Source organism: Sinocyclocheilus anshuiensis, unplaced genomic scaffold, assembly GCF_001515605.1.
Source record: "Sinocyclocheilus anshuiensis isolate Anshui unplaced genomic scaffold, SAMN03320099.WGS_v1.1 scaffold315, whole genome shotgun sequence".
NCBI classification, from domain to species: domain Eukaryota; kingdom Metazoa; phylum Chordata; class Actinopteri; order Cypriniformes; family Cyprinidae; genus Sinocyclocheilus; species Sinocyclocheilus anshuiensis.
The window spans coordinates 427,804-444,032 of record NW_015548210.1 but is presented as its reverse complement, the minus strand read 5'-3'; the positions used below and the strand labels follow the sequence as shown (position 1 = coordinate 444,032).

Sequence of the window (16,229 nt, the reverse complement as noted above, 5' to 3'; positions counted from 1 at the left end):
AAAGATTCGTTAATTTTGCTGAACGAGACTCAAAGGTCCGAGTCGGTAAAATGATCCGAACTTCCCATCACTAGAATGTTGGACACTTCAATCACTCAACTGTCGTAGCTTTAATTACGTAGCGAAGGGGGAGGGGCTACTATATCTAGGGGCTACTTTAATTACGTAGCGGAGGGGGAGGGGCTACTATATCTAGGGGCTACTTTAATTACGTAGTGAAGGGGGAGGGGCTACTATACCTAGGGGCTACTTTAATTATGTAGCGAAGGTGGAGGGGCGGATATCAGACTCCGATTATGAATGACAAAATAACCTTATATAATTCATACACTACATGATTGAGTACATAGTACTCCGATTATGAATGACAAAATAACCTTATATAATTCATATACTACATGATTGAGTACATAGTGCATAAGTACATAGTGTATAAGTGCATAGTGTATAGTGCGTCATTTGGGACGCAGCTAATATTTTTTGTGGGCATTTTATAGATCCAGTATTTTATTTTATTTATTTATTTACTTACAATGGTAATATCTTGTTTTTACGACATGTTAATTGGAGTATAAAGTAAAATCCATAATACACTACTGGTCAAAAGCCTCTTATTGTCACCAAGACTGCATTTATTTAAAAATAAATAGGTCATATATGTCAAAATATCATTTTACCAGTACTTTCTCTGTAGACCAAACTCACTCTGGAACTTTGTTCACTTGTCATTACTCGAGTAATGCAACTAAAAACACAACAGAAATCATGTCAAAGGGGTGCCACGTGTCCTCCTGTCCCCCACTGACAGCACGTTTGTTTTGATGGGAACATTGGGGTATTTGCAGCTCATTAGCAGGCAGGGCCGGGGCACCTAAAGAGTGACGGCCCACTGCCACTATTGGATTATGGGAGGGATTTGGCCACAGACAGTCCAACAGCCACTCAATCCCAGCGCTCTTTGTGCGTGAGAGCTCACACACTCTCTCACATATGCATCTCTCCGATCAAAGTGTGTGAAACCACAAGGATACAGACTAAGACTTGGAAAATGAACCTCTTCTGTTTCACTCTGGTAAGAGAAAGTTTCCTTGTTCGTTCTTTTATATACACTGGACAGCTGGATATGAACTCAGTTTTTATGATTCATAAGCTATTTCAGAAGATTAACAGAAATGAGAGGTTGACACCTCATGATCTGAACTGATTCACGCTGACATTGTATGCCATATCAGATTGAACTGATTATCTGCGTCTCTAGATCCTTGATTCCACTGGTGTTGGTTTAACTTGAGCTGTACTTGTACGTTTGTATAACAACAGTGGTTTAATATACTCAAGTGATGCTTTTCATTACAAACCAATATTTCAGAAAAAGTTGCTAAAATGCTCATTTTAGCTGCAGATATCATGACATTATCTTATGGTAAGAGAAAGTGGGATTGTGATTGTATGGAAACGTTAGGTAAGGATTACCGTGAGACAGAGAGCTCCTTACAGCAGATCACGGATCAGCAGAAGGGAAAATGTCCTATTCATAGATCAGGGGCACCACAGCACCTCTGAAGGTCTTGAGAGGCCACTACATTCTCCGAATCCAGATATATCCATCCAACAACAGCCTGTGGCTCCTGAACATGCGTGAAAAGGGTCTCTCGACAATCCATACTTAATTTTCATAGAATGCAGATCTAAAAATCAAAGATCAAGACCTTTAGCCACACATCTATCACATGGTTATTGCATAATTGCAGAAATATTGCGCATATCATGAGTATGTTGGAGATTAATAATAATAACAATAATAATATGGATAATTATAAAATAATATAAACAATAATACATTAAATATATAAAAGGATATAGTATTAATACGTTACTTACTTAAATAAAAATTGTGATTCATCACCTTTGACCTGTCATAGATCACCCCTAAAAGCTCTTTAACCTTAGTAATCCTGCTTTAGAGGTGCAATTTGACATAAACTGTTGAGGTACTTGAACTAAAAGGCTCATATTTCTTAGAATAAATATTCTTATTTTGTGTTTGGTGCAGGATGGCTCTACAGACAGCCTGTACGAGCTGGCCCAGATTGGCCAGAACACTCAAGATTTATTACCCAGAAGGCTGCCTAGTCCCAACTCTGTGAAGAACGTTAGTGTGTGGAGTGGATCTAAGCCCTGCATCGCCATGGTGGGTTCATCTGCACGTGCCTAGAAATGCAAGGGAAATCACATGGTCTTTCGTGAGACATTGAGCTGTAGTTATGTCGAATGTGACATTGACGAAAATATTAATAAGGAAAAGTGCTGCCACCTGTATAACCGCTGATTAATTTGTGAGTGACGTGTGTGGGCTACAGCAGGTCGCACTCATTAGGAAATTACCAAAATCCCAGCATGACTTTTTATCCAGATGAGATGCCGCATGAGGCCATGGACATCTGATGTATCAGATATCATGATGCACTAAATATATTCTTGTATTTTATTCTAGAAGCTTCCAGAGACTCACACAAGTAAGACTCAAGAAAGTAAGATTTTGGAAAAGGCAAAGAGAAAGTAAGTTCTGGATCTTTTGGTCTGTTAATGATACTTCAAGACCTGTATAACATGTTATTTATGTTAATACATTTCTCAAAATTACACCTTTTATGAGAATGATAACATAAACGTAGACTGTCAGGTGGGATTATTTGCATCAGGGCGCCCATTAGATCATGATGTGCCATATGCTGTGTTTTATGAGAGAATGAGAGAGCTGGATTAGGATTATATTAATTGGGACAAGTGTGAGGGATTTAGTTACTGTTCTAACTCACCTGTTTAAACCAGTGCCAGACTTGTCCCTGTTTAAGCATCATATACTGGTAATGAGTTGCTTGCAAAATAGCTCAGTTTTGACCAGAACAAGTCATGTCATAGTTACAGAAAAAGAAAAAAAAAGAAAAGAAGAAAATGAATACTGACTAACAAAAATTAAAAACTGAGAGAACTGACTGAGTGATTCAGTCTGAATCACAGCCTATGTGAACTGTGAACCGATTCAGACCGTTTGCTTAACCCGTTACAACCGTTTAAATTCCATCGAGTGGCTTTTTTTTTTTTTGTCTAAATAGCCGACAGAAAAACGCTGATCGCATAGCTATTTTAGCCTGATCTGCACGTTACTCTAAGTGATTCAAATCTTCTCCAAACGGCTCAGTGCTATCTGAATGATTCAATTTCTATCCGTGAATTTACCGAAATCGTTTCGCTACACTGGAATGAACCGACTCACAGTGATTCATTCACAAAACAAACATCGATTTGCTAGTTCTATTTCTAAACAGTCGACAGAAAAATACTAGTCATAGTAATTTTAACGTGTTATGTATGTACTATTTCTGTTTACCTGACAAGCGTCACTGTCCATCGTGTTTTCTTGAGCTGCAGCACCTGATCTGGGTAATATTTACAACGAAGAGCCTGTTTTTATTTTGGTGTCTGATGTTTCTGTCCCACTGGCAGCCTTCCATAAACTTTTACTTTTATGGCTATATAACAAGCGTCACTGTCCATCGTGTTTTCTTGAGCTGCAGCACCTGATCTGGGTAATATTTACAACGAAGAGCCTGTTTTTATTTTGGTGTCTGATGTTTGTCCCACTGGCAGCCTTCCATAAACTTTAACTTTTATGGCTATATAAGTTATGGTTATGTTATAATATATAGTTATGGTTATATCATTCAGGTTTATGGTATGGTATGGTAGCTTATGGTACAGGGCTGCCAGGTTTTCACGACAAAACCCGCCCAATTGCTACTCAAAACTAGCCCAGTTGGATTTTGAGGGGGGCTCCCCGTTAAAAATCGCGTTCCGGGGGGTAAAATACATGTTTCTGGCGGGGTTACCCTGGTAAAATTCGCACTCCAGGGGCTAAATATCACGTTATCGGGGTCGCTTTAACCCGCGGACATGAAACACAACCCGCGGCAACAGTGATAAAGTAGCCCAATTCCGCGGGAAAACCGCGGACTTGGCAACACTGCTATGGTAGGCTACTACAACAGCGAGTTATAAACTGAAAATAAACTTAATGAATAAAATGCATTTCTACAAAATATTTATATATATTATATATATAATATAAATATATAAATATAAATATAAATATATTTATGATTAAAAGATTTAGGGATTAAAAGAAGCAAACAATAAAAAAAAAACTTCATAAAAGAAAGAGCGTATAGCTTTGCTGTTATTATAAAAACAACAGAGACAAGTTTTCGATTTTTTGAAAGCTACAAATAAAATTTGCTTGTTGGAAAATTTCCATTGTGTGTGAAATTTAACTAATAGAATTATAATATTAATTGAATATGCCTCAATTTTAATATTGTTATCACACTTTAAATAACCATTATATACTGCAACATTAAAAAACTGTCAACTGTAAACATGTGCACATCCTTCCACAGGCCTTTTTTCACAGTTTAGAAGTTTGTTGTTGGAATGTTATGTTTATATATTTATTTATCTTATGTAGTTTCTCTTTCACATAACAGGTCCCAATTACTATCCACATCAGAAGACGAGACGACAGGTTTGTCTGTTTGTTTTGAATGAATACCCAGAATTCCTTGCTGATTTCCCTCACAGTTCATTAAAAACGTAAACCGCATGCCTAATACTACAGTACTAATAATACTGCTAGTCATAGAACAAAGTGTCATAGAGTTTAAAGGTCTGTCAAATTCAAAAGCTACAAATAAAATTTGCTTGTTGGAAAATTTCCATTGTGTGTGAAATTTAACTAATAGAATTATAATATTAATTGAATATGCCTCAATTTTAATATTGTTATCACACTTTAAATAACCATTATATACTGCAACATTAAAAAACTGTCAACTGTAAACATGTGCACATCCTTCCACAGGCCTTTTTTCACAGTTTAGAAGTTTGTTGTTGGAATGTTATATTTATATATTTATTTATCTTATGTAGTTTCTCTTTCACATAACAGGTCCCAATTACTATCCACATCAGAAGACGAGACGACAGGTTTGTCTGTTTGTTTTGAATGAATACCCAGAATTCCTTGCTGATTTCCCTCACAGTTCATTAAAAACGTAAACCGCATGCCTAATACTACAGTACTAATAATACTGCTAGTCATAGAACAAAGTGTCATAGAGTTTAAAGGTCTGTCAAATTCATAATCCGAGGGTCAGTTATTCCATCCAGGACTTCATCTGTCTGGAACCGTAGCATTAAGCTTTATGCGTCTGAATTTTTTTTGCCTTGTTTCAGGATTAAGGATTGAACTTGAAAAAAATAATAATAATGTTTTGTATTTGACCCACTGAATTCCAGCAAAGCTCTTCTGCCTTGTATTTTTGAGCACTGTTACCCAAACACCAGTCCTGTTGACCTACTTGGCGGCAGTGCCTCTCGATAACACTATTTCATTTGCCTTCCATGTTTGGCTCTTAAAATAACCCGAAATGATCTTTGACAGATCATACAGAGTCGGATGCCCACTGGCCATCCACAAGGAAAAAAGATGGCTTGGTACACAGCAAGAACCATTCGAACACAGGTAACAGGTCCAAAGAGACGGCAGTGTGTGTGTTTTGTTTGCCGAGTAAGTGTGGTGGGCTCGGGGTCAGTGAGAGCCGTGCGTGTCAAACAGTCTTAGTGGATTAGATCAGTGACGACACAAAGCAATTCCAAAAGCCCATGTGAAACAGAGGATTTGATTTGGGCTCAGACTGATTCACTGACAGTCAGATAAAATGTGATCAGGGTCACACTCTCTTCCCCAGACTTCCCAAGTTTCCATCTAAATCTAAAGTCTGAATTGTCATAAATCCAGGGCTTGAGCTAAATTGTGCTGTATTTTAATCTAGAGACGGTCAAAGATCACCACCGGTCAAAACTCAGTAGAGAAGAGAAAGAAGAGCGGATGAATTCAGAGAAGACAGTTAAAAATCCTTCCGTCCAGGTAAATCACAGCAGCAATATTGTGCAATATTAGACAAACACATCAAACCCTGCCATCCAGAAAATGTGTCTTTTGATAATACAGGATACATTTCTCAGTGATTAAATTCTCCATTCCACTAATGTGATTCAGTCATCTGTGTATTATTGCACTTTTATCATTCTTTCAATGTCAGCCCTGAGATCTTTACAATAAGACAATATCACTTTCAAACTGATTCAGCATTGGTTTTTTAATTCACAGGGTGTGAATTTTGAAGCCTGGAATCCCAATAGAGAAAACTCTGAATGCAGACAGCAAGACTTGGTGAGTTTCTTCTCTGATGACTGCCTCAACTTTTCAATAGTTATTGCACTTTATTGTGGACAAAACGTCTGTTATGATTTTGTATTGAATACTGCCGTCACTTATGGCTCAGTCCAGATTTTTCATATTTCCCATACTAATTTTGAGGGGGAAATTTGAAAAATTATGCATAAATGGATTCATTTTTTTTTTTCTGAAAATTCAATCAGATGAACAAAATAATAGAAATGCACCAGTATTTATGGGTAGTATGATAAGCTGAATACAGATACATAAAAAAAGTAGCCAATATTACAATTTGTTCACATAAATTAAAAATAAAACACTAAGAACTAAAATGAATCATTTTAAACAAAAAGTGACTGATATTACAATGCAATATTATCTTGTTTATATATATATATATATATATATATAAACACCAAATACTAACATTGATCATTTTAAAATAAAAAGTGGATGACATTACAACTCTATATAATTTTGTTTAAAATAAAAATATAAATAAAACACAAAAATTAAACGTAATAATTTTAAATTGATCATTTGTAAAATTCTGTTCTATTTTAAATAAGTTACAAAAAACATTAAAAACTCAAATCAATCATTTTAATCATTTAGGCATAACATTATACTGTACAGTGTGAAAAAGTGTAAGGATTTTAATTTTGAGATTTTCTAAAAAAAAATGACTTTTTGTGAAAATGAATTATTATTTGTAAAGATTAAATTTAGGTAATCTAAATGTAAAAATAGAGAAATTAAGCATATACAATTAAATGGTCAATACAAAGACTGATAATCAGTATGGTACTGATATAATGTGCATCCATTTAAAATATTTAATAAACAAACACAAAGACATAAAGGATATATAGAAATGTGTGAGTACTTTTTAAAAACAATTATTTTAGTTATTTATTTTATTTCATTTCTAAGCCTGCTTGCCTATGGCTTCTGACATTGTGTGAAGTAAGGATAAAAAGGATAGAAGGAAATAAAAAAGTGTCTTAGGCTTTTCATGGAAATAGAGGTCAGATTATGAGGAACTCAAATGACATGTCAGTGTAAGAATGCACATCTGTGAAAGGCTTCTAATGAGGTCAGAGCCTGAGGGCAGAGCTTTAGTATTACCCAGAATCCCCAGCAGTTTGTAGAATCTCGTGTGTGTTGATCTGGAGGCAGACTGAGAGAGGTCAACTGTACACAGCATCTCTGATCTCCCTCACGTGCTGTAATTACCCAATGCCTCTTCATTTCAGACCAGGAGGTCAGAGAGTGAGGATGAGGCGCAAGGGACGCTGAAGAAAATCCAGAAACTGGTGGGAGGGAAAAAGGGGGGTCAAAGTGCCTCAGAGGAGTCGAGAAACAACACAGAACCTGGTGGTGAGAACCTAAATAATCATTTCCTCGTGTGAACAAAATAAAACAAAAAGCTGCATCATCCATATTGGTTCCTTTTTATGTCATTTGACAGAATCCAATGGCAAAGGCCACAGTCCTGTCATAACCTGCATCAATCTGACCAAAACAGCTGAGAAGAAGCACACAAGGCAATCCCAGCAGCCCCTGCAGGATAAAGACGTTGATACAGCAGAAACAGAGGCTTCTTGGAGTCCAGGGCTCTTTCAGGAGTACTGGAGCCCCGTGGTGTATTCTCCAGTGTGGGACACGTCCACACACACCTGCCACAGGTCATCAGCCGAACAGGTCATGTACAACTTCAACTTCACCCTCCCCAGAGACACGGACTGGGAGAAATACGAGGAGCTCTTCCACCGACTGGACCCCTACAAACGAGACCAGCAAGACAGGTGGATCACCCACTCCGTCATGGACCTGGACACGCCGGACCCTCTGGTGAGACACTGATCAGAGCTGCACTTCCTGTTGAAAGGACACACAAGATTAACAGCATCACATGCAGCATCCAATGTATAATGTGCTGGTGATATGGAAATTTCAGGCAGAAGTGCTAAAATACAAAATATGCGAGAAAGAGAGCTTTATTAATCAAGGTGTACCACAAAACATTTTTTTTTAAGTATTTTTAATATTTTTTAAATAGTAATGTTTTACATTAAGATAACAAAATAGGCCTATTTGTGGTGCATACTTCTTAAAAGACAAAAACTTTTTTAAAATGTGTAAAAAAATAAAAAAGTAAATGAGAAAAATAAACAATAAATTCTGTTTTTATTGATATGGTCTTGTTTTTAAATGGATGATTATATCATAAAAATCATTTTAGAATATGCAACATTAATGGGTTACAAGATATACAGTGTGTAATATTATATGTAGTTTGGGGTCTTTAAAACATGTAATACTTTTATTTAGCAAGGATACACTAAATTGATCAAAAGGAACAGTCAAATATTTATTTGTCAAGTTAATGCTGCTTTTGAATTTTCTATTTATAAAAAAATCCTGAAAGAAACATTACATTTCAACATTGATTAATAATAAGAAATGTTTCTGGAGCATCAAATCAGCATAATAGAATTATTTATAAAGGATCATGTGACACTGAAGACTTGAGTAATGATCCATCACAGAAATATATTACATTTGAAAATATATTAAACAGAAAACAGGTATTGTAAATTGTAATAATATTTCACAATATTACTGTTTGTACTGCATTTAAAATTCAGCCTCGGTGAGCATAAGAGGCTTCTTTCAACAATATTAATAATCTCACTGACCCCTTTTTAAATGAATTGATGATAAATAAATGCTCAATTAAAGATATTTCTTATTTCTACAGATCATAAAAATTACATCAGAATAACCTTAGTTCCGGGTGTTGCTCTAAAAGATTGTCATGATGATAAGGACACATTATTTTCTCTTGAAGAGACACTTTAAAGTCACTGATTAGAGATGTCAGAGTAGACGCTCACATCCTGTGTGCGGTTGAGGAAGTGTGTTTAGATTCGACTGCATGTGTGAGCTGCTTCAGGCCAGTGCGGGTGTCTTCAATAAGAGCTGAGCAGCTTTCTGTCAGGAGAAATTAAGAGAAAAACATTTGACATAGTTTGCAGAATGCTTCAAAGAAAACCATCCAATGTCTCTGACAAATCAAGGAACAAACCCAAGGTAAAAACAATTTTTTATTCCAAAAAACAAAACAAAAAAACACACACTTTGTCCATCTGTTGTGGTGAAATGATACATTACGCAAGTACTGTGAGTGCTCAGCTAACAGTTACTCTGTTCTAGACTTCTTAGCCATATGAAAATCTGTAACCTTTAGTGACCGTTAGTGATCTCTTCTGTGACCGCAGGATTATGGTGTGAAACTCAAGATGCAATCAAGACAGCTGCAGACCACTTTAACCTATTTTATCTCATTTTGGTTCAGCGTTCCACCAGCTTTGGGATTTTCGACAGACAGCAGCCCACCCAGGTCAAGGCAGAAGAGAAGGTAGAAAGTATGGTGAGTTTGGTTTCTTTTGTCATTAAAGCACATATGAAAAGCTGGACTCTGAAATCTCCCGTACTGAACTCCATGTGTGTCTCTGTAGCCTGTGGAAGCAGCTGAGGCGGATCCCAGTAAATCAGGAGGTCTCGGGAAGAAGATGAAGAACATCTCACTGACCATGCGTAAAAAGATGGGCAGGAAATACACTAAAGCCCTGTCAGAGGAAATGGTGAGCGCTTGCTTGACAGTTCAGCAACACTAACCTTTACAACAACATCAAAACTTACAGTACCCACCGTGTTGTTACACTTAAAAACAAAGGTTCTTTAGGTTTAGCAAACAATGCTCTTCTTATCAAATAACGATGTTGCATCACAGGTTGTTCAGATCAGCATATTGGCTTTTGGGTTCTTTAAAGGGATAGTTCACCCAAAAATGAAAATTCTGTCATCGTTTACTCACCCTCATGTCGTTCCAAGCTTGCATTTCTTTCTTCTGTGAAACACAGAAGAAGATATTTTGAAGAATGTTGCTAGTTCCCATGGACTTTCATTGTATAATACAAGTCAGTGGGAACTAAAATGAAAGTTCTCTCATTATTTACTCACTCTTACGTTGTTCCAAACCTGTATGCATTACTTTGTTTTGTGGACCATAAGACAAAATAGAAGAATGTTGGTAACCAAACAGTTTTGGGTTCCATTGACTTCTGTAGTACATTTTGGCCATATAATGGAAGTGAATGGGAGCCAAAACCATTTGGTTTCCAACATTCTTCAAAATGTCTTCTTTTGTGTTGCAAAGAAAGTCATACAGGTTTGAAACAAAGTGATTGGGAATAAATGATGACAGAATTTTTATTTTTGGTGGACTATCTCTTCAAAGGGTTCATTTTACAAACACAAAAATTAATATTTTGTATTTGTAATAGTGGGAAAAATGAAAAAGGTACCATAAAAGGATCATAAAAGTAGTGCATATGAACTGTATGCTATATGCCAAGAGTTATAAAATAGATTTTGTGTAAAGAAAATACCAACATTTAAGTCTTTGTTCTCTGAAAATTTTCTTAGATCCTTTCAAAAATCTTCCTCAGCAAGAAACTGTTTTTCTAAACATCAACAAAAAAGACAGTAAAGAGTTCAAGTTCTTTTCAGAACTTAAAAGGTCTACCATGTTTATCCTGAGTAAATGGTGTGAGTCTGAGGTATTAAAGCAGTTTTCTCATTTATTTCAAGCTTATTTACAAAGTGGTGAACCTTTATTTTGCCGCTGTACTATAAAGAGCTTCTGAGGAGCTTGTGTGGGCGGATTACATGCAGCTCCCATGTCTGAGGTAAAAATGGCAGCACAGCTCTCGCGGATTAAAGACTTTGCTCCCTCGAGCGACCCGCGGCCTGGCACGACCTGATTTGCTACCTGAAGACCTGTCACGTATCAGTTTTGGTTGGGACTCTTGGCTGAGACTTTCCCTGATGTTTTTCACAGGGCGAGGAGAACGAAGCTGCGGCGGCTGAAGTCGTGGACGGCACGTTGGCCAAAGGCTGCAACCACTCCAGTAACTCGGTAGAGAGTCTGTTCAGTTTGCACAGCGGCCAGAGTTCATCTAGTAAGCTGAATTAAACTAGTCGACCATTTATTATATGGATCACGGGTCTAATCTGCGTTTTAAAGTGTAAAACAGCTGCCACAGAAGCCAAAATGTACTACTTACTCAATTTACATTTTGGCGCAGATGTGCTTTTGACATTTCAGCCATGTGGTTTGAGTTTCACTGGTTGTTTTTGCATTTCCTGATGCTTTAGGTGGTGTGACAAGCGGCTCTGAGGGTTGTAGTAACAGGGACAGCCTTCGTTTAGAAGAAGATGTGCCCTACACGGGCCAGTTCTGTGGAAGAGCCAAGGTCCACACCGACTTCGTTCCCAGTCCATATGACACAGAGTCTCTCAAACTCAAGGTAAAAACCAACCTGAGATGTTCAGGAATAAAAAAACGAACTCAACTCAACTCAGAACTATTAACATGAGTTCTTTTTCGTTTGTAAGGTGGGAGATGTGATTGATATCATCAGCAAACCTGCAATGGGAATCTGGACTGGGATGTTGAACGGTAAAATAGGAAACTTTAAGTTCATCTACGTCGACGTGCTGGTGGAAGAAAGCGCGCCAGAACCGAGGATTCGCTCTCACCGGAGCAGCAGAAGACCTCGACCCAAAACTCTTCAGGAACTTCTGGAAAGACTCAATTTGGAGGTGCTTAAAATGTCTAATTAAATACTAAAGCTGATGATTAAGCTTGTTATACCCAAAGATTCACATTCAAACATCTCAAAAACAGGATGTAAGGTATTATCTGATGTAGTTGGCGCTATTTTAACAGACAAAAATGTTTCCGCAGGAGCACATTTCATCTTTGCTCTTGAATGGGTATCAGACAGTGGAAGATCTTCGGGATTTGAAGGAGCAGCATCTCGTAGAGCTCAATGTGACCGACCCTGAACACAGACACCGGCTGCTATTGGCGGCAGAATACCTGCAGGACGCTGAATGTAAGTGGTTGAACATCAGAAGTCATCAAAATATTAATAAATTCCAGGAAATGGCACATTTATGATGCCTTTTTGGCATTTTAGCTTTTATATAAAAGTTCTCACAGTTTAAGCACTGATGTAGGATGAGCACCTCAGCGCTGTGATCGTACAGTGTCTTAGAAGCTCAAAAACAAACCTCATCAAAGCCACACGGGTTGAAAACACTACTTTTCACACATTTTCCCTCAGATAAAAATCTAGTTCCTTTCCACTCGTGTCTGATAACTTTATTGACATATAAAACAAAACAAAGATGAGATAAAATACATTTAAATGTTTATTTTTTTAATTAAAAAATAAAATAAAAATAAATAAAATATATTTTATAAATTTAAAATAATGTAAAATATTTAAAAATGTTTAAGAAAATTAAAATATTAAACATTTGAACAAAATGTCATGACATAAATGGAACACAAAACAAGGATTGAATAAAAAGGATTAGTAAAATATATTTTTAATTATACAATTAATTTCTGTGTGTGTATGAATAAAAATGGTTTTCATAATTCGAAATTTAATAAAACAAAGATGAGATAAAATACATTTCAAAATTTTACATACTGTATATTGTTTTTAAATTAGATGTTAAAATGTGTTTAAATTAGATGTTGTTTTATATAAAGCGGGTAAAATAAGTATTGAACACATGACCATTTTTCTCAGTAAATATATTTCTAAAGGTGCTGTTGACATGAAATTTTCACCAGATGTGGGAAACAACCCAAGTAATCCATACATACAAAGAAAACAATACAAATACGTTCAGAAATTAAGTTCTGTGTAATAAAATGGAATGACACAGGAAAAAAAGTATTGAAAACATGAAGAAAGGGAGGTGCAAAAAGGCATGGAAAGCCAAGACACCATTCTTTATGCACCAAGAGCTTGTAACACTCCAAAGAGAAAGGAAAAATTGAAATCGCATCATATGACCCCCCTTTAAGTTCTGTGTAATAAAGTGGAATGACACCGGGTAAAAGTATTGAACACATGAAGAAAGGGAGGAGCAAAAAGGCATGGAAAGCCAAGACACCAGCAGAAATCTATCAGTAATTAGAAAGCAATCCTGCCCCTTGTCAGTGGAAATAATTTTAGCTGGTTCAGTCTCAACTGTTGGCCTATAAAAAGGTGTCTCATGACCAACGTGTCACACAAGAAACATTTCATGATGGGTAAAAGCAAAGATCTCTCGCAAGACCTTCACAACCTTATTGTTGCAAAACATCCTGATGGCATTGTTTACAGAAACATTTCTATACTTCTGAATGTTCCAGTGAGCACTGTTGGGCCCATAATCCGGAAGTGGAAAGAACATCATTTCACCTTAAACCGGCCACGACCAGGTGCTCCTCGCACGATTTCTGACAGAGCAGTGAAAAAAATTATCAGAAGAGTTTTCTAAGAGCCAAGGACCACTTGTGGAGAGCTTCAGAAAGACCTGGAATTAGCAGGTACAATTGTTTCAAAGAAAACAATAAGTAATGCACTCAACCGTAATGAGACACCTTTTTATAGGCCAACAGTTGAGACTGAACCAGCTAATATTATTTCCACTGACAAGGGTCAGTGCTTTCTAATTACTGATAGATTTCTGCTGGTGTCTTGGCTTTCCATGCCTTTTTGCTCCTTCATTTCTTCATGTGTTCAATACTTTTTCCCTGTGTCATTCTACTTTATTACACAGAACTTAATTTCTGAACTTATTTGTTTTGTTTTGTATGTATGGATTACTTGGGTTGTTACCGACATCTGGTGTAAATTTCATGTCAACAGCACCTTTAGGAATATATTTACCGAGAAAAATGGTGACGTGTTCAATACTTATTTTACCCACTGTATATATATATATATATATATATACATAAAGATTACAAAAATCACACACAATTAGTAAGCTTAAAGTAAAACTGGAAATCTTGCCTTGTCAACTAACTGAAACCAGTTTACACTGAATTAATAAAATTACCAAAGCTGAAATAAAAAAAATGTAAGCTAAATAGAAAAATAAAGAGAAACTAATACAAATTGTCAAAAGCACATACAATTACGAAATTTTGTACTAAAATAAAAGCTGAAGATACAAAAATAAAAGCTAGCTCAAAATATACATGTGTAGTGTATCCAGATATCTCTATTCACTATCATACTGGCGAAACAGTGCATATTTGTGTTTGCAGAGGTTTCTATTTACACTGTTTATCACAGAGTTGAGCAACATAGCCGATCACAGACAGATCTGTCGAATCACTGCCAATCACTAGAATTCACTCACCGCTCAAAACACCAGAGTTTTTGTCCATCGCTTAGTTTTGCAAGCTCATGGATCCTCTCATTATAACAAAACTTCATGAGATCATGATGCGCTAAAACGAGGAACAGCTTTTCAGTGATTATAAATGCTATATTCTAGGCTTTATATAATCCATTCAGAATTTGTATAAAACTTTTGCTTTTCGGGCACACACGCTGCAAAGACATATGCATATTTATGTGGTATTCATACTCAAAAGAGCAATGGACGGGACAAAAATATACGTGAAAATGTATGTGCATTGAGGCTAGAGCACACTCACTAATTTCTGAAGAGCCCTCAGTATTTAATTCTGGAAAAAACTGTGTTGGAGCAGTTCTCATGATCAGTAGCTCATATTCAGGCGATCGCATGGAGTTTTATGTGGCAGTAGGCTATGCTTCAAAGTCGAAAAAATAAGCAAGATTTTTGTGAATCGGAAAACGGAAGAATTGTGATTTCTTCCATGAAAATCTCTACCCAGCTAGAGTAAACATTAATGCTTCATTGAATACTCTGTTCAACTGCTGAGTTCATCATTGACAGCAGTGTCGTCGTGATTCTGAATATGAACAGATTCACTGAAACTGAAGCTTCAAATGTCTGGTTATCAGAGATGAAACGAAGGGGCTGAAGCTGGTAATTAATATGAGTGTGTTTGATGACTGTATAACGTCGTGTCGTGCGAGCGTCGCTATCACGAATCCGATACAAAGAGGATAAAGCGGCTCCGTCAGCGGGACGGGATTAAACGCTCCCACTGCGTCTATTCACACCAATTACTCGCACACACAAAAGGCCAATTTGTTTTTGCAAAGCCTGATACGCGGCTAATGCTCTGAGCTCAGACGAGAACGCGGCGCGACGCTAACAGCCCTGAACGCTGTTCGTCGCGCGGCGAGCGTAAGCCTGTCAGACGCAGCGGAAGCGTTTCCGGCACAGTTCGCTTCACGCTCATCAGAAGCAGAGGCTCGTGGAGCCCGCGACAGGAAACCGGAGGTTCAGGTCAGAGCCTATAGAGACGCTTCACGCTTCAACAAAACACACTCTTTACGCTTTAACCAGTTCAGGGGCTCCAGTCTGTACACTCACAGTCATGCATTGGCAGGAGCTTTTATTCAGATCACGCATTACACCAGTTCAAGCTGCTGCCAGCGCCACCTACTGTCTCAACCACATACACAATGACTGTGCGATTCTAAATGTAAATCACTCTTTGTGTATTGTTCTACCTTTATTCAACTTATTACATTTTTCTGGACGTATATTATGTTTGTGTTTTTGTTTGTTTGTTTTTATTCCACGTAATTATTTTTGTAGATTACCTAAAATTTGTATCTAATTCTACTTATTTAATTTTCTAGATGTATATTACGTTAAGTTTTTACATCCTACTTCTTTTTTTACTTTTTTTTCTTATTTATTTTTTATTTTTTTGTGTTTAGCACGCGCTTATAACACACACATATATATCACATATTAAAACTATGACAATGTATATGTGGATAGATTATCCTCCATAATGTCAAGTGTTTTGAGTTTGATTGATGCTCATTTAATGGTTGTAACTGCTGAAGGTCCCTAAAGAGAAGGATGAGATGGTAGAGCAAGAGTTCAATCGCTTGTA

At 36.8% G+C, this 16,229-nt stretch overlaps 1 protein-coding gene across 3 annotated transcripts in view; it reads left to right on the top strand.

Moving 5' to 3' along the window:
- The first annotated feature begins 916 nt into the window (after positions 1-916).
- The window catches only part of LOC107653725 (SAM domain-containing protein SAMSN-1-like), a 33,884-nt gene continuing 18,571 nt past the window's right edge, over positions 917-16,229 (top strand). Inside the window, exons 1-15 of one of the 3 annotated variants that reach the window (XM_016440524.1) lie at positions 917-1,072; positions 2,054-2,191; positions 2,495-2,559; positions 5,006-5,043; positions 5,501-5,581; positions 5,892-5,986; positions 6,230-6,292; positions 7,555-7,678; positions 7,770-8,152; positions 9,660-9,734; positions 9,823-9,948; positions 11,208-11,328; positions 11,525-11,676; positions 11,765-11,971; positions 12,117-12,267. In XM_016440524.1, coding sequence (XP_016296010.1) covers positions 1,049-1,072; positions 2,054-2,191; positions 2,495-2,559; positions 5,006-5,043; positions 5,501-5,581; positions 5,892-5,986; positions 6,230-6,292; positions 7,555-7,678; positions 7,770-8,152; positions 9,660-9,734; positions 9,823-9,948; positions 11,208-11,328; positions 11,525-11,676; positions 11,765-11,971; positions 12,117-12,267 — 1,843 coding nt within the window. In that variant the 5' untranslated portion in view covers positions 917-1,048. Of the gene's footprint in view, positions 1,073-2,053; positions 2,192-2,494; positions 2,560-4,544; positions 4,583-5,005; positions 5,044-5,500; positions 5,582-5,891; positions 5,987-6,229; positions 6,293-7,554; positions 7,679-7,769; positions 8,153-9,659; positions 9,735-9,822; positions 9,949-11,207; positions 11,329-11,524; positions 11,677-11,764; positions 11,972-12,116; positions 12,268-16,229 lie in introns of all 3 variants that reach the window. The other 2 variants (XM_016440522.1, XM_016440525.1) reach the window with 2 other exon arrangements.